The sequence below is a fragment of the Lentinus tigrinus genome (assembly GCF_003813185.1).
Source record: "Lentinus tigrinus ALCF2SS1-7 unplaced genomic scaffold L226scaffold_10, whole genome shotgun sequence".
NCBI classification, from domain to species: domain Eukaryota; kingdom Fungi; phylum Basidiomycota; class Agaricomycetes; order Polyporales; family Polyporaceae; genus Lentinus; species Lentinus tigrinus.
Window position 1 is genome coordinate 217,241 of NW_027137919.1, and position 22,301 is coordinate 239,541.

Genomic DNA, 22,301 nt, shown 5'->3' on the forward strand with positions numbered 1-22,301 from the left:
TCTACGAGGCCGGAGTCGTTCACCCAGGCCGGCAGGGCACGCAATTTCTGGACAGCGGCACCGACGACCACTCCGGACTCCTCTGACTCCGCTGGTAGGTAAGCGTCCGAGAAGACACCCTGGAAAGCGAAAGACTCCGAAGTCCCGAGGGACCCTTCCGGTTCGTCGCTGAATGGTGCCCAGGCAGTTAGCGGGTCCCCGCCGGAGGCCTCGGAGTCGTCCTCTCCACCTTCAGAGTGACCGTCGGATTCGGAGGCCAACCGGTTGAGCATGACAGCTACCGGGGCCGCCTTCGAGGGGTTCTCCGTCGCGACACGGCGCATGCCCGTGGCCCGATGCACCCTCTTACACAGCCCCGGCGCCAGGCTGAAGAGCTCAGCGGGGGTCAGCTGGATGGACCGAGCTTCGACGAAGTTCCGTTGCCAAACCCGTTCTTCCGCCTCCGGGTCGGCGACCGGTAACACGTTGTGGTAGGCCGCGGTCCTAGGCTTGACTGGAACCGCCCGGCCCTCGGTCTGTACGGCGACGGAGGGGCGGTCTTGGTCACGGTTGCCCTCCGTAGTCGCCGTGTCCGGGATGGCGATCGTCGCGTCGGTGACCGGGACAGATGGAGCAGGCGGCTTCGGTGCCTGCCCAGAGCGGTACGCGTAGTCGTGCACCTTCGGGTCCCCGGCGGTGGTTGCATCGCGGACGTTCGCGTATGGGTGGAGTGGCGGTAGGGCTTCCGGTGTCGATGGGTTGGAGTACAACGGTTCCGCCATCGTCGACGACGATGGGTCTTCGTCCGGTACTTCTTCGATAGAAGCGGAAGGCACCGGTTGCTGGACTGGGTCCCTGCGAGCCGTCTTCTGCGCTTGTCGGCGTGGTTTGGTGGTTATTTCGACTCCGTCGAATACTGCCCGCTTCCGGCGGTCTCGGAGGTCCACCATCAGCGACAGCTTCTGCTCCAGCATCTCGATTTCCTCATCCTGCGTGCGTACCGGTCGCTCGGTAGAGTTAGCCAAGACGGAGAACATCATAGCCTCTGCTGCAGAGGCCTGGGCCTGAGTGGTGGGCGGAGCTCGGTTCGGATTCCGGTCGTAGAAAGCCTGCATTCGGTCACGGATACACCCCCGACCGCGCGGAACCGGAGAGCCATCGTGCAGGTGAATCTCCCCTTTCGGACCTGCCTGGGTGATGAGACCGTCTCGGAGGTCCTCTTCGACCGACGGGCAGTTCCGGATGTTGCATCGGTCAAGCCCGCAGTAGTAGCACCCGAAGTCACGCGGGTCGTGACGAGGCGGGTAGTACAGCTGGGCGTCAGGTGCAGGGCCTTGCCCGGGGGGGTAGCGCGGGGGGCTGTCCGGGAACCGTCCGTCTTGAGTGGCCGGAGGCGGCTGCTGCTGCTGCCCGTACCGCGGCGCCTGGTATTGGGGCTGCGGCTGCGGTGGGGGCTGTTGGTAAGCGTTCGCCGGCTGGGACGGTAGGTATGCCTGCGGCGCGTGCTGCGAGTAGTGACCGGCGCGCTGCGGTTGCGGCGGGTAAGCATTCGGCGGCAGGGGCTGCCTCTGCCCATACGGCGCCGGAGGTTGCCTCGACTGACCGATGAGCGAGCCGGCTGCGCGGACCGCGTCCGAGAGAAGGTTCTGTAGGACCTCCGCCTTGACGTACAACCCATCGCCTGACGGAGGCACCGGAGCAGCGGCCGGTGGGGCGCTCCGCCGCGTGTCTAGGTGCGGTGGCGGGTCGTACCTGGTCGCCTTCAGAGCCGCGGTCGGAGCTGAGGTAGGCGGCGGAGGCGTATAGTCGCCGTAGGACGAGTCCTCGATGACGTACTGGATGGCCTCCGCCACCTGCTCGAGGAGGTAGGGGTCCGCGCGGTGCTTGTTCGGAACCTTCTGAAGGAGACGGCCGTTCACCGCTGCTTGCTGCTCCGGAGTGAGGAGCCGGCGGAGCTGGTCGGACGCCTCCCGCTGCGTGAGATCGGGCGACGGACGCGTCATGAGGAAGCTCGCTATGGGGTAATATTTCGCATAGAAGCTCGTGAACTCCTGCAGGGTACGGAACCCGCGGGGCCCCTGGTCCCGGAGCAGCGCGTCGTAGTCCGCCCGGCTGTAGTGATGCTCGGTGTCCGTTCCGACATAGAACTTGAGGATAGCCGCCTTGTAGTCGGCGTAGGAGACCGTCGCATCGCGGTACTCCGGAAGGGACTCCCAACGGTGAGCGACTTCCGAAGGGACGTAGTAGGTAGAGGCCTCCTTCCGTTCCTCGTGCGCATCGTTGCCGATGTTGTTCCGACGCAGGATCTGCTCGAGGAAATGGAAGTACCAGCTGACGGTGTCGCGGCTAGCCTCCGACCAAACGGGGGTGCCACGTTCGTTAGGGAGCGGCATGGTATGGAGGCCTCGGTCGTTGGGGTTTGGTTGCGGATCGGCCATAGCGGAGGTTGGTGTGTTGTCTAGAGGCGGTTGTTGAGGACGGGGGGTCCTGCGGCGGGTCGGCGGTGGAAGTTCAGAGGCGAGCGGAATGCCTTGTTCCGCGTGCGCTCGACGGGTTCGCGAAGCGGAGGATATATCGAAAGGCTCGGAAGGGTGTGGATTAGGCACCGGCGAGGACTCGGCGGATGATAGAGGGGTAAGCGAAGAGGATTCCGACGGCGTGGACGGGGCTGTCCCGAAGTGAGTTGAGTCTTCTGGTTCGGAGCGGAGCTCGTTGTCGAGTTCCTGGGAGAGGTCTTGTAGCGCAGCGCGGAGCTCCGAAATGCGGAGGTCAATGTTGTCCGGGTTCGGGTCCGAATACGAATCAGACCGGAACAGCTTGAGAGAGATCGGAGGTGGCCACAAATAAACCCCTCGCGGTGGGCTCCAAAATGTAACGTCTATCGAGAACCTAACCGCGGCGAGCGGAAATAGGGATCGGGACAGGGTATGTAGTGAGCGAGGTGGGATGAGGTTCCCGACTGGTCAAGGTCCGGAGCTGGTTCTCGGGTAGCGGTAGGGGGACGTAACAGGGCGAATCAGACAGGGAGACTCAGCGGTGACTCGTCCGAACGGGCGATAGTTACTCGGGGACGGTTGCGGTACCGGGGGCTTGGACGGAGGACGGTGACGGGGACGGAAAGGGACGAGTCCCTGTTGCTGCCCTTTTTGCTGAACCGGACGGCGAGCGGTGAGCGGTAGACGGTGCGGTACGGTACTGGAGGGCGGTAGGCAGGGACTAGGGGGGGGGGTCCCCGGCAGCGAGAACCACCGGACGTTACTTCCGAAGGTATAGACGGTAACGGAAACGGTGTCGGAGACGGTGGACGGTGCGGTCGGTGGACGGTCAATATGAGAACTTTCCTGTTTTTGCGGTGGGACGGTCAAAAGACTGAGAACTGTGCGGTGAGGGGGAAACGGAGTCCGAGGTTGCTTCCTGCTACGCTACGGATACAAAAGGGACTTCTGGACAGGAACTACGCACGGACCACGAACCGAGACTGGGCCCGTACCGTCCAATGAGCGTCCTCCGGCTTCCGGTTACCTTCCGACACGCGTTCCTCCTGGTCCCCCGCGTGTTTCCCTCCGGTTGTGTTCGAACCCCGGTTCCGGTGACGACCGCCGGTGAGAAGTGCCCAATGGCGCAGAGAGAGAGAGAGACGTCCTGGGGGCTCCTAGGCTAACACCGCGCTAGCAGGCAGGAAGGAACAGCGAGGTCCGTTGCGAGCACCGCCACCGGAGAGGTCCCTCCTGCGTCTGACGAGGTCCGCCACCGGTAAGAGCCTCGGAGTGAGAGTGCGGGGCAGCCGGAGCCAGCCACTATCGATACCCATCACCGGTCTCCTACCAAGCGATGCCTAAACCAGCCTGCATCCACAACCCACCGGACTGACTGCACTGCACCCTTTCCAGGAGTCCTACGCGCGAGTGAGCATATCAACACAGGACGTCCAGCGTGCGACGTCACTTACTAGTCGAAGGTCGCTATATGCGCCGCGTGAGTGCTTGTGAGCTGGGTATATGCGCATGCAGAGTTAGCAAATACACTCGAGGCTCTCGAAGGATGATGACAACATCACTCACCCGGTCTGTGTCATCCAGCTCAAACATCGCTGGGTACCTTCGGTGTGGGTGTCGGTGATTGGTGTTGGCGTTGGTGTCGACCTTTGGCCCTTCTTCGGGGTCATCTAGCTCCTAGCTCGTCGAGGTCATCTGTGTGCTCGTCGCTGGTACGCATACAAGCACTGCTCACCTCGACGTGTCCCCGGCCTGTACGTGCACAGCGTTGGGGATGTGTGTGCCTGTCCTGTCGATGAATCAGCAAGATCCATGTACATCGAAGCCCATCGGTGAGTTCACGTACCTTCGAGCATGCCCCAGTATCGGTGCGGGAGTCACCAAAGCTGATCGTCACCGACGATGAGCTTGTCTTGCCAGCGAGGACGGAAGAAGGAGGCTCGGAGGAGCAACGCGTACTGACCTGGTCGTGACCTCGCCATCGGCCTATTTGTGGCAGGGGGGGTGTCGTTCTGGCAGTCGTCGAGGTCGCTGTGGTCGCCGTGGTTGCCGTGGTTGCCGTCGCTGAGGTCGTCTTGAGGAACGGCCAAGCGGCCAGGCGGGAGAGGAGGAGGTCAAGAACAAGTGACGCCGAGAAGGCGCTTGCCTGCAGTCTCTTTCGAGCGGAGCTCAAAATTGTGTGGCGTCTATGCGCACGTGGCGCGCATAGACGCACAGGATCGTGCGCTGGTTATCATGCGCGGTCGGGCATTTCGTAGCATGTAGTTTCTATAATTTCATAGGCGAGACGAGGCGAGGCTTTTTTTTTGTGCAGCAAGAAGGAAGCAAATCGATAGACAAAAGGTAATACAAGTACAGACAGATACGCAGCAGATACATCTAGTAGTACAGCAAAAGCTGCCTAGACGAATTAGATTCGTCTAGGCACCTTTTTAGCAGCTTTGGTGCGCTTCTTTGCGGGACCTTTGCGGGGCGGCGCAACGAGCTGGAATGACTCGGCGGTCCATTCGTAGATGCCGCCGAGGTCCTTTTTTATTCTAATAGAGGTGAGTATAATCGGGTGGGGATGACATTGCTGGATGACGTACAAGTCCTGCCTATGGGTGTCGAGGACTTTTTCGTGCTGTGGATGTATTAGCGGATGATGGGGGTGAGCGGGTAGTGTGCGGGAGTACTTACGATGTGGTAAACATAGGGCGTATTACCAAACGCCTCCACTGCCTGAGCAGTGGAGGGCGTGAAGGCGCGGCGGGAACCGCCCTTGCGGGAGGTGAACTCAAAGCCAAGCGCCACCATCGCCTGCATGGGGTGCGTTAGCAGGATCCCATGGAGGCGATGGTGGCACCCATACATACCTTTACCAGATCCCCCTCTTTGATATCGTAGCGAGCATTGCGCCCACCCTTGAAGATGGACATGAAGACCTACCAAGGGGACGGTAAGTATACGGTGGAGATCGTGTAGCTGCGGCAGGAGCTTACATCGTAGTGCGGTTGAGCAATGGGGATCATAGTGGGCGGGCGGGCAGGCGGGGAGTGGACGGGAAGTGAAGAGAGTGGTGAGTAGGGATGCGGTGAGTACCAAGGTTTGCCTCTAGTACTTGGAAGCGCTTACCAGGCTTCCGTGAACGTGGCTGCTGCAGTGCCATCACGAGAATACCGCTGCCGCAGTGTGCTGCAGCTTCGGTGGGCATGTTTGTTTGTGTATGTACATAACCATGGCGCGCAAGAGTCCCAGGACAAGGTGGCGGTGCTGCCTCGGTGCCTGGCCCTGAGCGGGAAGCCCGCGCCGGTGATACTGCTCTGCCACGCGAGCGCGCACGTTTCTGCAGCAGAAGGGGACTGCGCCACGACCATGGCTGCTTGATGGGGGAGCGCTGGTGCGAGCCAGCGAGAATGAGAGACCAAAGTGGCCGAGTTGGAGTGGCCGCTTTGGTGTGTTGCGAGGCGCGACAACATGTACGTGAGCTGAGATGTAATGACACCAGTTGATATCGAGAAGAGGTCGGAGAGAGTGGGAATAAGATATACAGGGGAAGGATCGGATAGGCGACCTCATCAAGCGCGACGGATGTTGGGATGTTGGGATATTGTGATGTTGCGGGCGGGCGAAGGAGATCTTGTCGTCGCGGTTATGCGGACCTTGGTGGGCTGACAAGCCCGCGCGTTGGGTGATGTCCGCCCAGGATCGACTCAGGATGGACACACGGATGTTGCGCGCGGTGAGTGAGGTTGCATATGACCAAGCTTGCATATGACCTCGAGTGCTTCTGGCCGGAGCTTGTCAGAGAGAGGCGAAAGTTGCGAGGAGGCGGCTGGTGGACTTACCGTTGAAGTCCTGGGAGACGAGCCGATGACCACATCCGCTTCGTGATCCTTGATCGCGCGTGAGTGCATTGACGGACGATGGACTGCATGTGGTTCGGAGCCGAGGTGTAATGATACAAGTTGAGATCGAGAAGAGGCCGGAGAGAGTGGGGATACAGGGGAAGGCAATCAACTGTTGAGGGTGCGGGTGAGGGTGAAACTTCGTCGCACGTCAGTGACCCAGCCGGAGACCTGAAGCAGCACTGGCAACATGGTCGAACTAAAAGACTTTCCGCAGTTCTTGGTTGCAGTGATAGTGTGGGTGAAAGTGGTGGGTGAAAGGGTCGGTGGGTGAAAGGGTCGGTCGAAGAGGTCAGATCCTCGTGGATCACTGGTGAGACCTGAGCTCGAGGAGCGGAGCCCACCTTGTGTGGCTAGGGTATCATGGTAGGGCGGGGGAGAAGGTTGGTGCGTGTGCTGCCGCGACGACATCCAAAAGACACCCGTATCCCCTTGCGATGTCTTTTGGTTATTGGGCGGGCGGGTCGGGCCAACAGCTACGTATCAACGTCGACTAAATCCAGTGCATGAAGAAATCATCGATATGAGAATATGATACGTAAGAAGAGAGACTGGGGGCGCACCTTTTGTCACCGAGGAGACTATGCCATTGTCTGTAGTTGAGCGAGACCTCCATGCCCTCGAAGAATAATTGCCCGTGTACTGGTGGTTCTTGATATCACGTCCCCCTATACAAACGCAAATCTGCACAAGCCACAAAGGTGTCAGCACCCAGCCAAATATGTTGGTCAAACATAAAATGACATACTGCAGACTTGGGTGAAGACACGATGATGTGCGGGATGAGCAGCAGAGCCAGAGACAGAGCAAGATGCAGAGGTTGGCAGCGGAAGGACAAGGCCTGCGCAGCCAGATGTCAAGGATTGTGACAATGTCACAGAATACGTTACACTTGCCTAAAAGGGGCTGTGATTCAGCCAACAGGGCGGAGCAAAAAAACCTCCTCCAGGTTCTCAGTGCGTCTTGTTCTACACTATAGTATACCTCGTTTTTCTTAGTGGTTTGATGCAGCTACACAAATGCACCTCGAGGCTCGCACTGCAGGCGCTTGCATTTCTGTAGGCGCCTGCTGCGTGACAAGGTGACACACACTATTGTTGGCTGGCCTGCCACATTTGTAGAATGGACGCAATGCATGCATTCATTTGGTCATCAAAAAGTACAGTAACGACAGTATGAGTAGACAATATGAGTAGAACACACACTGTGGGGCGTGGGGTGGTGAGCAGGGTGTATGAATGGTGTGCGAATCGAGAGCGCGGAGGGTGCAAGTAGTATGCGTCGTGCGGTAGCGTGCGAGTATGCGCCATGCAGGATCGTGCCGGTGCGGGAGAGTGCCAGTATGTTCGAGCGTTTGAGTGTGCGAGAGCAAGTGCAAGTGATATTGTCCTGTTTGCCGTGTGGAGGAGAGGAGTAGAAGGTGAATAGGAGAGGCGAGAGTTTCCTTGCACATAAGAACGTGTGAGGGTCCTTCGGGGAGTCATTGTTGTTGTCGTGCAGCAAGACAGCCAGAGCGAGCCGAGATACGCGCGAGAGAGACAAGCGAGAGCAAAGAGGGCAAAGAGCAAGGAGCAAGTACGAATCGAGTACGAGGCCGTCGAGGACCGTCGGGCGGTGGAATCTGTAGGTGGAGCCAAGAGTTCGTCGAGAGCACAGAGCAAGTAAAAGTCCGAGTACGATTTGAGTGCGTCCGAGTCAGAGTCCCATGGAAGTCCGGGACCGGGTGTGACGTGCATTTGAGTATATCCGTGTGGTCTACGGCTTGGCCTGCGTTGCTGTGGTCTTCACCTTGGCCTTGCGATTCTTGTTTGCAGGCTGAAAGCGTACCGAATGCCCATTATGAGTTGCATGTGTGGGGCAGAAGAATGGAGAACAAAGGGTGAGCCCATACCTCAGGAAAGTCCAGATCGGTGAGGATAGCAGTCGACATGTCTTTGCTGGAACCACCTCCTCGTCCACGTCCTCGTCCGCGTCCGCGTCCTCCTCCGCGACCTCATCCGCGCGCGCGACCGGCGGACAAGGCTGATTGAATATTGTCCTTTGCCACTTTCTTCTCCACTGTCTCTTCGTCTCCGGCATTGTCCTCGCGTCGGGTTACTGGCTCAACCTCGATATTGCGTCGAGTAGAGCCACGTGCCACCTGAGTGCGTGCACGGGTAGCTCGTTGACCATCAGCAACCTGAGCATAAGGACTGACATGAGTCATCGCGATTGCCACAGTGCTTGCGACATCAGTGTCATGCTTGGCCTAGACAGGGGATGGTAAGTTTCCCTTTGTACGCTAGAGACCCGACACTCAAGACATGACATGACTGGAGACCTGCTCACCTTCAACTCTTGGAGCCTCCGACGATAGACAGTGAGCACCTTGTAGGTCGCATCGCGCTGGGCAACAACACCTGCATCTGTGCCATTTTCGCCATCTTCTTCGCCATCAAGCTGGAACTCACTGTACCCGTAGTCTGCGCTCGATGACATGAGAGCGTAGGCACGGGACAGATTTCCCTTCACCTTGTCCTTGTTCTCTGGATCTTCAGCGATCAGTCGTATGGCCATGTCAGGCACGAGAATGAGGCGACGGAATGCCGCGGGGGAATATGGGGCGAACTTGTCTGCATGCCTCTCCAGCTCCCACGTCGGGCACAGGCAATGGAGTACGGTGTCGATTATAGCCTCGCCCTGTTGACCATAACTGTAACCACAAACAAAGTCAGCATGCGCGTGTATATGAAAGGAAATGACTCACTATCCCACACGAATTGCATCGTAGATACGCATGAGTGCCCGTGCGGCGGCGTGCTCCTCGTACATCCTTGCAACGTGCTCGTGCGACATGATCGAATTGATCACCCACCAAATGGGCGATGCCTGGGGTGCGTCGATGACAGTGTGGACGAAGAGATGGTAGAGTTCGACGCGCTGAGCGAGCACGAGCGGCTCAAGCTTGGTTGGCCATCCCTCTGCTCGTGCTTCAGCAATTCTCTCCGTGTGTCTGATCGAGCTGCAGATCGCACGGTTGACCTCCCATAGCTGCATTGGGGAAACCTTGCCTTTCTTGAGCATCCGACGACGCATGTTCATAAGGTCAAGAAGGGACCCAGATGGTGCCGTCGGTATCTCGTCATAGCATCCTTCGACAGGGCAGACAAGCGTGTTGGGGTCGCTTGACCGATGCTCATCCTCGATCTGCTCGTCAATGTCGGCCATGAGAGCCTCGAAGGAGCCAGCATGAGACCCAGCCGAGGGCACCACACGAGCAGTGTTTTGAACAGGTGAGGGGTTGCGTAGAGGGGAAGGCTGTACAAAGAGTAAGCACTGTCCAACAGTTGGAGGTTGTGAACGTACAAAGTCGACTGGGCCTTGTCCCACGCGCTGAGCCTGCGGAACTGGAGATGTCGGAGCCGTGGGAGCAGTAGCCGAACCACCGCCTACGATCATCGCTGCGGCAACCTTTGGGACCTGCTGTGCCAGGCGAGCACTCGAACGTCCACCAGGAATCTGAATGGTGAGCCTCTCCTCCGCGGACTCGTCCTGAGACTCGCTTGAATGTCGTACTTCTGGCTCATCACGCTCATCACCCTCCTCGCCATTGTCCTCACCCTTATCGTCATGTCCCATATCACGCTGAACGTCAGGGCCCGGGTCATATTCGACTGCATCCTCGGGGTCGTATTCGACTACATCCCGATTGTCTTCACTGAGATCTGGAAAAATAACAACTTAGAGACAATGTACCACAGTACGTGAGGGTGAATGAGTACGCGCACGCAACTTACCACGAGGAAGGGCAACCTTTGAGCCCTCCTTTCTTGACGGCTCATTGCGACTATGGACCTTGTTCTTCTTCGGCTCATGCACATCCTTATGCGACGCATCTTTCTTCTTCTTCAGCACGTCCTTCATCTTCTGCTTCTTCCTCGGTGGTGCGTCGTTCTTCTTCACTGGTCCATGCGTCTTCTTCGGAGCGTCCTTCTTGGGCCTGGCAGAAGGAGGAGCAGTCGAACCTGTGGTCGGTGGAGCAGCTCGATTGTTGGTAGTGGTAGTAGGAGCAGTAGCGGGAGCGGCGACCTTCTTTGCCTTCTTCGACGACCACATAGCAGCCACTTCATCGTCATCGTCTTCCTCGTCCTCGTCCGCAGACGTCTCTGTCTCCGAGATGTTAGCCCGGGCAACCGTCCGTCCCTCCTTGGACGACTTTGGCTTCGTCTTGATCCGGGTTTCCCTCATCTCATCCTCACTAGAGGACTGGCTGGCCTCCTCGTCGTCGGGGTCGGGGTCGCTCGCCCAAAGGGAGTCAGGATCCAGGTTAGGATCGACAAGGTCGTCATCAGAATCTGACTGCGATTCGGATGAGCTCGAGTGCTCGTTGTCGTCATCGCGCCTGCGCCTCTTCTTGACACGATCCTTGCAGTTGTTCAAGAATTGCTGGATTAACTTGCGAACTGGCCATGTGTCGACGAAACGACCCAACGTCGGGTAACGCTTGACCATCTGTATGGAGTTGTTAGCGACCAATGCCAGATACTGAGATACTGACCGACTAGATATCCGCTCAAAAAGTAGATTCCACTTACCAGGTTGCAGATAACCAGCAGACTGGACTGGCGTTGATCGGAGTAGCAGTACTTTGTCTTCAGGTACTGATATGAGAGTTGGTGAATGCGGTGCTGCAGAGCGGACAAGGGCATAAAGTGCATATATGCGTTGAACAACTGGGATGTAAGTGAAGGACTGTACATGTTGGACTTACGACGATCCTCAAGTATTTATCGGTCCGCTTCGAGAGGCCCATCTTCTCTTGTATCTGCCAGCCCCCTACCTCAGGAGACCGCCCGCATGGTCCTTTGGGTTGCGGAACCAACTTTGGGGCTGGCATCAGCCTCGCGGCCCGCTCGCGCCTGGCAGAGGAAGTCTTCTTAGAGCTCGAGCTCTTCTTCTTCTTTTTGCTCGTCGTCTGGCCACTCATAGCAGGCGGTGAGAGAAGAGGATGGGGGCAGGTGTAGGTATATGGAGGAGGGAAGAGAGAGAGACGCGCGCGCATCAGGCACAGACGTTCCCCACGCGCCCCCACCCCCACACGGCAACCGCTCAAGTTGCCGGTGGAATCCCTCAGTCCCTGAGTCCCTGAGCTAGCACACAGGTCCGTAACCACCTCATTACATTGTTCCCCTGAATCAGTGAGCACGATGATGCGCTATGTAATGGTTCATTTTTGACCTATGATATTTCTAGGCGAGTACGATGCCCGGTTGTAAACGGCGTCGGAAACAGCGGAAGCCACGCAAGCGGCGCTGTCATTGCACACATACCTGCAACATGAAGCTATCAAGAACAGCAAGGTATCAGCATCGTCTTCGTGTACGAAATGCTGGTCAAGAATTGTACGCACCCTCAAGCACCGCCTCGGACGATAGCGGAGGTCTTGACGGGTCGACTCAAGAGGAACTTGAAGCGGACGTGGAAGTTGACATGGACAACAACGTGGAAGAGGCAGAGGTGGACCTGGACGCAGAGGATGCGGAGGACACAGATGCAGAGGAGGGAGATGCGGAAGAAATGGAGGATGCCGACGTCGATGCAGCGGAGGACATGGAAGACACGGTGGATGCGGTGGATGCGGGCGCAGTGGACGCGGTGGATGGGGACGCGATGGACGCGGTGAATGCGGATGCGATGGAAGCGGTGGATGCGTACACAATGGATGGGGAGGATGGGTATGCCCAGGACGGTACCTCTTCCTCTCGTTCTCCTTCGCCATCGCCATCACCACCCTCGTCTCCACCTCCGGAGGCAGTCCCGGAGCAGCTTCGCTACCACGACCGCGAAGATGACCAAGCCGCGGCTGAATTGTCACGTCTGGTTGAAGCTGTTGGGGAAGAACTTCTGGCCCAGCTCGATGCCGAGGCTGCTGCAGAAACCTATGATGCCCGTGAGTACAGCATCCGCGCGCACACATGCTCAGTGTGCTGATAACCTACACAGGGAATCTGCACATCACAGAAGAGGAGCGAGACAATGTCTGCGCCTTCCGCCTGCGGTTCATAGCAAACGTCCCTCGTGCGACCTACAACGAGTTTCGTCGGGTGTTCAGACGGAAGCTTGCACTCAATAGCGATTGGGTTATTCTCCACCGAGTGGCCGCGCTGTCAGGCCTAAAGGCAACGTGGTACGAATGTTGTATCAACTCGTGCATATGCTACCTCGATCTTTACGCCGATGCGCAGGAATGTCCTGAGTGCAACGAGCCCCGATTGAGCCCCTCAGGTCGCCCCCGTCGCTACTTCTGCTATATCCCTCTCATTCCTCGCCTACGTGCGCTATTCGAATGCATACGACTCATCAAGCTTCTGCAGTACCGCGCGAAGTTCATGGAGGACCCCGAGGTGGTCCGAGACGTTTTCAGCTGCGAGCACTACCAGAAATTGCGCACGACTCACGTCGTAGTAGACGGCGAGGACCTTGGCCATGTCCATTTCTCTGACCCTCGGGACATCGCACTGGCGTTGTGTACTGATGCCTTCCTGCTCTTCCAACGACATCGCGCCGGACCTTCGGCGACCCCTCTACTACTCCTCAACTACAACCTTCCTCCGGAAATCCGCACGCACCTCGAGAACCTGATCTGCCTCGGAGTCATTGGTGGACCGAACCAGCCCAAGCGCATATGGACATACCTGGTCCCGTTCGAGGACGAGCTCGCGCAACTCGCCCGCGGTGTATCCACCTTCGACGCCCTTAGCCGCTCCTTCTTCAAGCTTCATGTCTACTGCATCTTTTGTCTAGGCGACATTCTGGCGATTCAGAAGCTCTTAAACATCCGTGGTGTCAATGCATGGACACCGTGTCGGTCCTGCCGCATTCATGGTGTTTTGATGCCAGGCAAAACCAATTACTACCTCCCGCTGAACTTGCCGCGACAGCCAGGAGGACCACGGACGCGTTGGGATCCGGCGAACCTTCCTCTTCGCAACCATGAACAGATTCTCGTACAGCTCGCGACCATCAGATCTGCGAAACCCACGGCTCATAAGAAACGACTTGGTAAGCATCACGGCTTCCGAGTTGACGACGACAACTGCATTGGTCCCACAATCGGGCGTCGCGTACAATCGACCCTCGACTATGCCCGGTCCTTTCCATGGGACTGGATGCATCTCTTCTGTGAGAACAACATCCCAAACCTGGTGGCCATGTGGATGGGGAGGTTCAGTGATCTGCGGCGAGAGGAAGGCACTGGTCACTTCATCATTCCCGATCATATATGGCAGGAGATCGCTCAGGAAACCAAGGACGCAGTGAAGCAGCTCCCCGCAGCTTTCGTCAGTGTCATTCCGGACCTCATCACCCAACGCGACAGGTTCACTGCCGATACCTGGGCGTTCTGGTTCATGTACGTCGCGCCTATTGTTCTCCGTGGGCGGTTCCAGCATGTGAAGTACTACAAGCATATGTGCGACCTCGTCAGCATCATGCGCCGGACACTGCAGTTCGAGATCGCACGCACAGAGATCGAGCAGCTCCGCCTGGATATCATATCATGGGTCGAGCGCTATGAAGAGTACTACTACCAGTATGACTCGGAACGCCTCTCCGCCTGTCTGATGGTAGTCCACGGTCTTCTACACGTCGCTGACGACATGCTCTTCGCTGGACCGGTCTGGGGTACGTGGACCTTCTTTATGGAACGCTTCTGTGGCAGCCTCAAGAGAGCACTGCGCTCACGGTCACGTCCCTGGGCCAATCTGGACCGTCGCGCTCTCAACATCGCACATGCAAACCAACTCCTCGTCAAGTATGACTTTGAGGAGGAGCTCCTCCCTAGTCGTCGGGACGCTGATCGAGCGATGGAAAATGAGTTGATCTTATCTGGTTGTGAGTGACCGTCATCTAGCTTGCAGTCCTGGCTTCAACTGACTATACTTTTCTGGTAGACCCTATGATTTATCTGCGCCGTCCGTGCCTCACACAATATGAGCCATCGGATCCTATCCGCCACATTGTTGCTGAATACCTGATCGCGCAGATTGGTGGAAGGCGGTCGATCGTCCAGAACGCACTGCCACGTTGCATCCCAGCCTGGGGCAAGTTTCGCATTGGCGGCGGAGGTGACAAGATTCGAGCGATGATAGCCGAGAACGAGCGCATGGGGACACCTGAACGTAACTCATCATTTGTCCGGGTGAGTTCGCTGTCTAGTGTCTGTGATCCTACTAACTATTCCACTTCTCTACAGTACTCTATTCTGGGGCGAACACCAGATGGGGAACACTTCCAGGTGACACAATATGGCCGTCTCTTGGGTGTCCTGGAGTTATCCCTCCCCCTGCGACAGCAATACGTCTGGAAGGGTCTTGCCGGATCTACACTGCTACTTGCAATCATCAGCCCGTGCAAGACGAATGGAGAAGATGCCACAGAAGAACTCACCCTGTACCGCAAGCTGGCCGCCGAAATCATCATCGATGTCAATGCAATCGAAGCTGTGGTTGGGCGCGTCTACTCGCGCAAGTCATGGGGCATCGTCGACCGCAGCAACGCACTTGCGCGCACCGTCTTCACAACCGAGTACGAGGGCAGAGTAGAAGCAGGCGAGGAAGACGACGAGCCAGATGACCTCCCCGAGGCATCAGACGATGGGGAGCATGGTAACGCGGGACATTGATACTCAAAGTGCGGCTGCCCGAGGTACGAGTGAGCGCCTGCGAGTAGCGCACTCCTCCACGCGTTGTCGTTCGCTTTTATATCACTCGTTTGTACCACTCAATCACTCAGTTGTGTAGTTGATATCCTTGACGCACCCCGTTCCTTGAGGAAACCCTCCGATGCACATAGGACCATGGGCCCGGGGAGCTAACTGCACGTCGCACGAGCCAGTGCTGGGCGCGCGCGCGCGCGAGATGACCGCGAAGCGTTCCCATGCTTGTGGCGATATGTCAGAAGGTCAGGGACATGCTACGCTACAGCGCAGAGTAGTCACCGATGTGGTAGCACTCGAGCTCAGCTGTTGAAGGACGTGCCGGTGCACCCAATGGATCAAACATTGATTTAAATGGGTGCAAATTGTTCTGCGCGATGATTATACGTGCGATAATACAGTGTTATAAGCAGTGCTTTCAGAAACAATTGTAATCATTGTTAAAGACGGCGCCAATTATTATAAGTGTGGCTGTACTCAGTGTTCTAGTCAATGCTTTCGGAGCTAACATTGTGTATAGCATTTATTATAATTGGGTTTACTTCCCGCAGTGTTCATCGGCCTACTGATTTTCTGTTGTTACAGCCCGCGGGCAATGAGCGATGACCATGCGGCAGATTCTCATACGACTCGACACACCTTACGAACCCTGCCGTAGCTCAGTTACGAAGTTTCTCGAATCTCTACCCCGGATCTCCTGAGTCGAGCCCTTGTGCGATCAACGTGAGGCAGCAGCTACTGCAGGTGTCTCCCCCTGCTGACCTCCGGGATTTGTGAGTGTATGATGTTCGATGCCTTCTATCTGCATTGCTAATACCTTCCCCTCTCGCTGCAATGCAATTCCCGTTCATCTCTGTAGGCGAAGACGCTCCCAAGATCAGCAATCCTCCAGAATCCTCCTCAATCATGTAGTTCTCCATGGCTTGCGGCTTACTACTTGCGACCGTATCGCCACAGCGCCCACAACTTTGGATCAGCACCCGCGAAAGGTGCCGAAGACCGACTTCTACGGATCGGAGCACTGGGTTGCGAGTCTGCGACAACGGCGGATGTGCTACAAGCGCCATCTTGTGCTATTCTCAGCATGGAAGCCCCATATCCAGGGCAAGAGAAGGGCGTCAGACAGCAAGACGCAACAGGTTTTAGCAGGTTCGTACTGTTTGAACACTCCACCGAAGGGCGCTCAGGACAGCGGCTAACGAACACTTAGGCTATCTTTATTTACGAATAGTGCCTTACAAAGGTACAGAAAGGTGCCTTCGTGTATAAAGGCGGAACTGCAGGCGACCTGAAGACCACGGCAGTTTACCTTCTCATATCCTATATACGCCATCAGCTATATATGCTTCGTCACCTACTAGTACCGTTGCTTCTTTTACTTCTGCGACTTCAACCCGCTCAACATAACCAACTCTTCAGAGTGGACGAGTCCTCAAGCGCTGGGCGGCTTCGTCAGCCTCATCAACGAGACGTTCGGTGCGCTCCAGCCCAGGCAGGAGATGGACGTGACAAGCGTCCCGAACCCATTCTACAAGACACGCTTGGGCGAATACCAAGATGCCGAAGAGGGTCGTTGGATGACCAGAATGACCCCGCTGTTCCCGCTGCTGGTCAAGAAGCGGGAAATGGACAAGGTCGTCGTGCTCGACTCGGTACGTATGCCACTCTCGTCCAAGCACTTGTCATACTGAGGACTAAATCATCGGGCGCCCTGCCCAGTCCGGAGAGACAAGCGACTTCAAACCGAACGGGCAATCCTTCTTAGCGACCAAGCAGAAAGTGAGCATGCTCCCCCGCGGGTTCATGAACTTCTCAAGCCCGTTTCCGAACTCCACGGACGAGTTCGTGTCCCTCGGGCTCAACACCCGGCCAGTCTTCTTCGGCTGCGCGGATGCAGACGACGCAGAAGACCAGTATCCGTACGTCGCGTACTCCCCCTGCTTCCATGAGCCCGTGTCAATCGGCTTACCGCGACGCCCACAGGCTCCTCGTGTACATTCCGAACGACGACCCCGGAAACGTCACCAACATCGTGATTTACACGCTCCAGCTGCCCGTCGTGAATCAGACCCGCATCTTCGATCGAAGCTACCTGCTCGCGTCGCGCGGCCGAGTCGTGAATCCACCGACGATGATCTCGGCGACTTCAACGAACAGTGGGGCACGTGCGTTGCGTGTGCGACCGTGGAGCGCGCGAGGGCACGACAAGGAGTCCGGCGGACAGCTGCATGCGAACAATGCTTCACGCGGTACTGCTTCACTGAAGATCAGAGCACGTCAAATGACTCTGGATGGCGAGTGGTGGTTTCCCCCTCGGTCGTGGCCATGGTCTCTCGCAGTTTGGGTGGCCGGTAGCGGTCTATGATTATGTGCCATAATGCTGAGACGAGTATGCTGCTTGCATGATGATATGTGTTTGAGATATATAATTCCGGGTGAAGAGGAACAGCGCGACTGTCTGCCGGCGGGGGAAGTGCCAGCACGATCGGAACCATCGGATGCATCGACGATGGCTAGTAGTCCGCAATACGCGGCCGCACTAGGTACAGAGCTTAGATAATCGTCCGTCAGTGTCACCTTGGTTCGAGTCCCCCTCTGCACATTTAACAAGTTCAGCACTCTCCCGGGCCCCAAGAAATGTACGACGACCATCCACAAAACCTGAGAGCGATACCCTTGGACACTCGAACCGACGGGAGGCAGATCGACTGTCATCTCGATGCAGAGCTCAATCGAGATCGAGCTTCGAATCGCCCACATCAGTAAAATGCGCAACCTCTAGACGTTCTGGCCGGTCCTGGCTAGCGCTTGCGAGGTGTGTTCTCCCGCAACTACAGCACTGCCCGCGGCCGTAATACGCTCAGAGCTACATATCTGACCAGTATCTTGACAGCTGCAACCGAGAAAAAGCGATTTAGGGCGGTCGAAAATTTGGTACTGAACCCTGAGACCTCTGACGAGTTCTGAGGACGTCTGAACGTACTGGTTCAGAGGTCCTCAGAGCTGTGCAGGTTTTTCTGATGCACACCCAACTGCACAAGAGCATGTCAGGACGGGATCGGCATGGTGTCGATCATTGGTATCCGCGTCGCAAAGTAGCTCAACATATCAAACTCAGCATGCGAGACCCAAGCCTTCCCATCCGCGAGGTAGGGATGGCGCGCACCTCGATGATAGTGGTCAAGAAACTTGGCAGATCACCAGAACGCGCCGATGGAGGAATCACATCTTCCAGTCTTATCGCGTCTAGGTTCTTGCACACTCCAGGTACCTACGGCTGTAAACATGCAAACCATCAGATTCCGGCCTACCCTGCAATTAGCGAAGACGAAATCTCCAGCACTGCGGATCGACGCACGAAGGCTTCGTGAAGCGGCGAGCGTCTCTCACAGAAGGAAGACCTCGTCCGAGCCTTGCATGAAGTCGGCAGGCCGATCGAGTGACGACTGGATCGACGAGTGGACAGGTCCCGAATGCGCGCCCCTCGATAGAGGGGCGCGATGGCTCGGACACCGGTTCGTGGACGATGTCGGCTTACTGGTGACCCTTGACCCGTGGTCTTGAATCTGCGAACGATACTGTCAGAATACGTGCATCGTGCATTATACCACAGTTCTGCCAGTGGCAATGACTACATACTCGATTCTAGCAATGATCGCCCAGGCGCTCCTAGGCTGTTCGGAATATACACCTAGGTGTCATTGCGAGTAAACTCGATGCGAAAAGCACCATCCTACCCACTTGTGCATCTGCGTGCGAGTAGTCCTAGTAGAACGTATACAATTGATGCCGAAGCCCATACCAAGGAAACGGATCTCCCCTGCCGGGAGGCGAGCATTCTGCGGGATCTGGGAAGAGAAGCTGGGCACCCGAGGATGAATACCCAAGAAGGGGTGAATGTGGGAAGCCCTAGGTCGGAGTCCTTCTGTCCGGACGCCGTATCATAGCTGGCTGGTAAATCTGCAGGAGAAATTTCACAAACTCAGATGCGTACCTTGCCAAGAACGATTCGACTCACTGGTTATAGGGTCATGGAGACGCACGTATCACGTCTCCAGTACGTGCGGTTCCCGAGGGAGTTTTCAGGTACCCTTTCCGGTCGACAGTAACTCTGGCTGCGCCGACTGATTTCTTGGAACGTGTTATCTGCCAGTGAAGGGTCCGACTTGGGAGTCCCTCCAGGTCGTGTCTCATAAGTGGTAGCGTTCTGTTAACGAAAGTATAGCAGTCATCACGACGATGACGACGAACGAAGTGGTCATGTACCGGAAAGTTTCAATGAGTTCTCAGACTACCAAGGCATAGGAGCCTGAGGATGCACCTGCCGAGCGATTGAGCGCGATCGGAGAACCGACGATATAACTTTGAGCTGTTCGAGCGCCGGGGGCTGAACTTGGTAGTTGGGATGCTGGAGGCCAAACCTGGGATATCTTCACGCTTCGCATTCAGTGATTGATGTGTAGAGTATGCGTGTTTGGCTTGGAAGGGCATCTACGACGGAAAGAAAATGCAGGCACACTCACTCTGGCATGCCCGGGAAGTGCACGACCATGTGATGCAGCGGAACTGTATAGTGATAGCTCCGCCCCCCCAGGAGACGAGGCAGTGACAGCGAAGCACGTTCATCTCCTCGAGCAAAAACTCCGATTAGGGCAATTGCTCGTAGAAGACAGATGTCAAACGTGTTCGAACGACTAGAGTAGCTGCAGTTAGGGAAGAGCCCGGCGGACTTCCGCCATCGTGAGTAAGTCACTGGGACATTCGTGGTGTCGTATACAGCCATAATGGTGACGTACCCTGCGCATTTTTCGAGAGGGGATCTTGCCGTGGACGAGGTCGTGCCCGACGCACCGTGGACGCTGTATGAAAAGCTCCTGCGTGCAAGACAGATTGACTTCGTCGCTATTGACGAGGGCACGTCCATATACCCGGATTGTGATCAGGACCAGTTGAAGGGACATGATCTAGTGAAGAGTTCTCCGTAAGTCCTACTCGGTGCTTCGGGCTCGTGCGTCAGAATGCGAGTGGAATGATGACCAGTTGCGCGCTGCTAGCAGGTAAAGCAATCCCCAAGCCGCGGACGAATGTGTCGACACCGATGCCGAAGAGTCACGATCCGTTCCATGGAAACCTCAGTCGCAAGAGGGTTCAAGGCCTTGAAGGAGCCTCGGGAGTCGCGGGACTCGGAGTCGGGATCGACTGGGTTCGGATGTCTGTTTTCTGGGTGGGTAACAAATCCGTGAATACTGCAGTGTATCAGTAGACAGGGACGTACTCAACCGAGGTTACAAAGTATAGCTGGACGCCTGAAGTCATAAGAGACGACTCCGAGCGATGTTGGCGGCAGCGGGCAGGAAATGAGTTGCCCGGGCCGGTCCGGATCGGAACTGGCGCCACACATTGCAAGACGGCGGCCTGGGCCGTTCGCTCTTGGTTCTACTCTGGACCAACACGTCTTTGGGCAACACTTATACTACCACCGCGGTTGCCATTGCGATACCGTCTGACCTAGCACGGACAAGGGCGCGGGATGCCAGCTGCCCAAACAGGCTCCGAAGGAGGTGGGCATCCGTTCCGAAATGCATATCCGAATGACATCCGCTCCCGCCAGGACGAAATGTAAACACAGAGAGATATAAGGCGTGGGTTGGCGCACTTCAAGCTCTATCACAACACGCCTCAGATGCAGATACACGCGCCTCTGTCCTCGGGCACCACGACGCACCCGTGGCTACCCTGCGAGCTGGTCTCGCGAATACTCGCCCAAGTATGGAACACACCACATTCCACAGAAAGCCGCAGTGCGCTCTTCAAGAAGCTCTGCAGAGTCAATAAGACGTGGCTCGCGCTTTTCGTGCGTGTGGCCATGCGGGACGTCCACCTCTCCTGCCCCCTTGACGCAGAAGCATTCCTTCGTGTCATTCCCGAGCGGACCGACTGTGACCTCTTCACCGCCGAGGCGTCTCAGAACGCAGATAAATGCCACTCTATCACCTTCTATGTGGACGGTCGTACCTCATACGCCCATGGCCAGTCCACTGGGCTGAAACTCTTCTCCGCCATGGACCCCGCCTGCAACGCCATCTCAAATGTCTTGTACACGATAACGACGCTCGACTCCCTCCCTAACCTCCGCCACGTAACGATTAAATATATCGACTGGGGGTACGAAGACATCTTCGACCAGCTTCAATTCAACCCCTTTCCGCCACAGGTCACGCATCTTTCCATAGACTACGTGTTCAGTACCGCGGCGATGACTCCTCTCGCATCATACCTGGAGAACACGTACTCGCGCCAGCCCCCATCACCACACACGACACTCCCCAACGTGCGCCACCTCTCAATGTCGGGAGCGCCGAGTGAAGTTGTGGCAGATATGCTGGCGGTCTGCCCGGACGTGGAGATCCTAGAGGTCATCAACCCGTCGGAATTGAGCGTACTCGCGCCGCTGCCACCGAGCGTTCGCACGATTGTCATGCGCTACCCGTGGTGGCCGATGGGAGTGGAGGAGATGTCCTGGTGGATGTTGGAGGAAGCTATGAGGAAGGGCCTGTTCCATCCTGGCCTCCGGGACCGACTACAGATCATCCTCCGTTCGGGAACGCCGAACCCTTGGTACTTCATCCAGAACTGGGGACTTTGCAAGTACTATGGAGTAGACCTCCTTTACTATAGGGACGAGACTTGCAAGTAGTACCTGGTAGTACCTGGTAGTACTATAGGGATCGGAACACGCACTAGTCTGCCATGTCTGGACTCGGAGAGTCGAGATCGAGTTCTATGTACCCATTAGTGTTCTATTGCTGGTGGCTGCTGCATCTCAAAATATGATCAGTACCGTTATGTTGAAGTAGTCACGGTGACTCGGCTGAGGAGGATGCGAGTATTGATCGCGTCGGACTCAGGAGGCGCGACTCACGCACGCGTCAACGGGCGTCTAGATTACCCCATTGAGAACTCCGGAGCTTACTGATAAACGAGTAGCTACTACGCCATCTCGCAACAATGTTCATGCAAACTCCTGTCACTCATGAATCCCACCCAATACTCCTAGTAGGCTCATTTTATATATTCACGAAGGAAAATTCCCGTCAATGTCTATAAAGCGTCACGTGACACTTTCGCACGAGGTAACCCGGTAATCAATTTCAATTAAATGTATTCAACTCCAGGTACTGCTCGTACCAGTCAGTCCGCGGTCGCGAACGACTCCGCCACTACCTCCTTGGCCTTCATTATTCA

The 22,301-nt window shown here is 56.6% G+C and overlaps 7 protein-coding genes across 7 annotated transcripts in view; 3 read left to right on the forward strand and 4 right to left on the reverse strand.

Annotated features, from left to right (window-relative positions):
- Window positions 1–2,417, reverse strand: part of L226DRAFT_522617 (uncharacterized protein) — a gene marked incomplete at both ends in the record, with an annotated part of 2,731 nt that extends 314 nt beyond the window's left edge. Inside the window, one exon of the mRNA XM_067678772.1 lies at window positions 6–2,417. Coding sequence (XP_067535997.1) covers window positions 6–2,417 — 2,412 coding nt within the window. The remainder of the gene's footprint in view (window positions 1–5) is intronic.
- Window positions 2,418–4,884: 2,467 nt separating this feature from the next.
- Window positions 4,885–5,485, reverse strand: L226DRAFT_522618 (uncharacterized protein; the record flags this gene model as incomplete). Its single annotated transcript, XM_067678773.1, has 5 exons — window positions 4,885–5,011; window positions 5,063–5,097; window positions 5,154–5,273; window positions 5,330–5,398; window positions 5,456–5,485. 5 exons carry the CDS (start codon window positions 5,483–5,485, stop codon window positions 4,885–4,887), a joined length of 381 nt encoding a protein of 126 aa, XP_067535998.1.
- Window positions 5,486–8,116: 2,631 nt separating this feature from the next.
- On the reverse strand, window positions 8,117–11,327 carry L226DRAFT_522619 (uncharacterized protein; the record flags this gene model as incomplete). Its single annotated transcript, XM_067678774.1, has 8 exons — window positions 8,117–8,383; window positions 8,559–8,609; window positions 8,690–9,053; window positions 9,108–9,658; window positions 9,707–10,065; window positions 10,138–10,852; window positions 10,936–11,028; window positions 11,112–11,327. The coding sequence occupies 8 exons, from the start codon at window positions 11,325–11,327 to the stop codon at window positions 8,117–8,119; spliced, it is 2,616 nt and encodes an 871-aa protein (XP_067535999.1).
- A 2,230-nt stretch (window positions 11,328–13,557) lies between these two features.
- Window positions 13,558–15,023, forward strand: L226DRAFT_461788 (uncharacterized protein; the record flags this gene model as incomplete). The annotated part of the gene is made up of 3 exons (XM_067675680.1): window positions 13,558–14,185; window positions 14,293–14,540; window positions 14,595–15,023. 3 exons carry the CDS (start codon window positions 13,558–13,560, stop codon window positions 15,021–15,023), a joined length of 1,305 nt encoding a protein of 434 aa, XP_067536000.1.
- Window positions 15,024–16,411: 1,388 nt separating this feature from the next.
- L226DRAFT_44398 (uncharacterized protein) lies at window positions 16,412–17,497 on the forward strand. The gene is made up of 4 exons (XM_067674857.1): window positions 16,412–16,416; window positions 16,476–16,708; window positions 16,776–16,975; window positions 17,040–17,497. Exons 2-4 carry the CDS (start codon window positions 16,556–16,558, stop codon window positions 17,419–17,421), a joined length of 735 nt encoding a protein of 244 aa, XP_067536001.1. The 5' UTR covers window positions 16,412–16,416; window positions 16,476–16,555; the 3' UTR covers window positions 17,422–17,497.
- Window positions 17,498–18,818: 1,321 nt separating this feature from the next.
- L226DRAFT_44411 (uncharacterized protein) lies at window positions 18,819–20,110 on the reverse strand. The gene is made up of 5 exons (XM_067674861.1): window positions 19,853–20,110; window positions 19,580–19,785; window positions 19,378–19,486; window positions 19,075–19,263; window positions 18,819–19,016 (listed from the first exon to the last, which is right to left on the reverse strand). Exons 1-4 carry the CDS (start codon window positions 20,015–20,017, stop codon window positions 19,078–19,080), a joined length of 666 nt encoding a protein of 221 aa, XP_067536002.1. The 5' UTR covers window positions 20,018–20,110; the 3' UTR covers window positions 18,819–19,016; window positions 19,075–19,077.
- Window positions 20,111–20,739: 629 nt separating this feature from the next.
- L226DRAFT_560005 (uncharacterized protein) lies at window positions 20,740–21,753 on the forward strand (the record flags this gene model as incomplete). The annotated part of the gene is made up of 1 exon (XM_067683332.1): window positions 20,740–21,753. One exon carries the CDS (start codon window positions 20,740–20,742, stop codon window positions 21,751–21,753), a length of 1,014 nt encoding a protein of 337 aa, XP_067536003.1.
- Window positions 21,754–22,301: the final 548 nt, after the last annotated feature.

What these genes read in the sequence shown, in the direction of transcription:
- L226DRAFT_44411 (XM_067674861.1), bottom strand. Translation starts at nt 20,017, where the DNA reads ATGTCCCTTCAACTGGTCCTGATCACAATCCGGGTATATGGACGTGCC. An exon ending in CACTTCCCGGGCATGCCAGA is followed by an intron (nt 19,487 to 19,579) that starts GTGAGTGTGCCT and finishes CGAAGCGTGAAG; the next exon opens with ATATCCCAGGTTTGGCCTCC. An exon ending in CGCGCTCAATCGCTCGGCAG is followed by an intron (nt 19,264 to 19,377) that starts GTGCATCCTCAG and finishes TTTCGTTAACAG; the next exon opens with AACGCTACCACTTATGAGAC.
- L226DRAFT_44398 (XM_067674857.1), top strand. Translation starts at nt 16,556, where the DNA reads ATGGACGTGACAAGCGTCCCGAACCCATTCTACAAGACACGCTTGGGC. An exon ending in AGGTCGTCGTGCTCGACTCG is followed by an intron (nt 16,709 to 16,775) that starts GTACGTATGCCA and finishes CGCCCTGCCCAG; the next exon opens with TCCGGAGAGACAAGCGACTT. An exon ending in GACGCAGAAGACCAGTATCC is followed by an intron (nt 16,976 to 17,039) that starts GTACGTCGCGTA and finishes CGACGCCCACAG; the next exon opens with GCTCCTCGTGTACATTCCGA.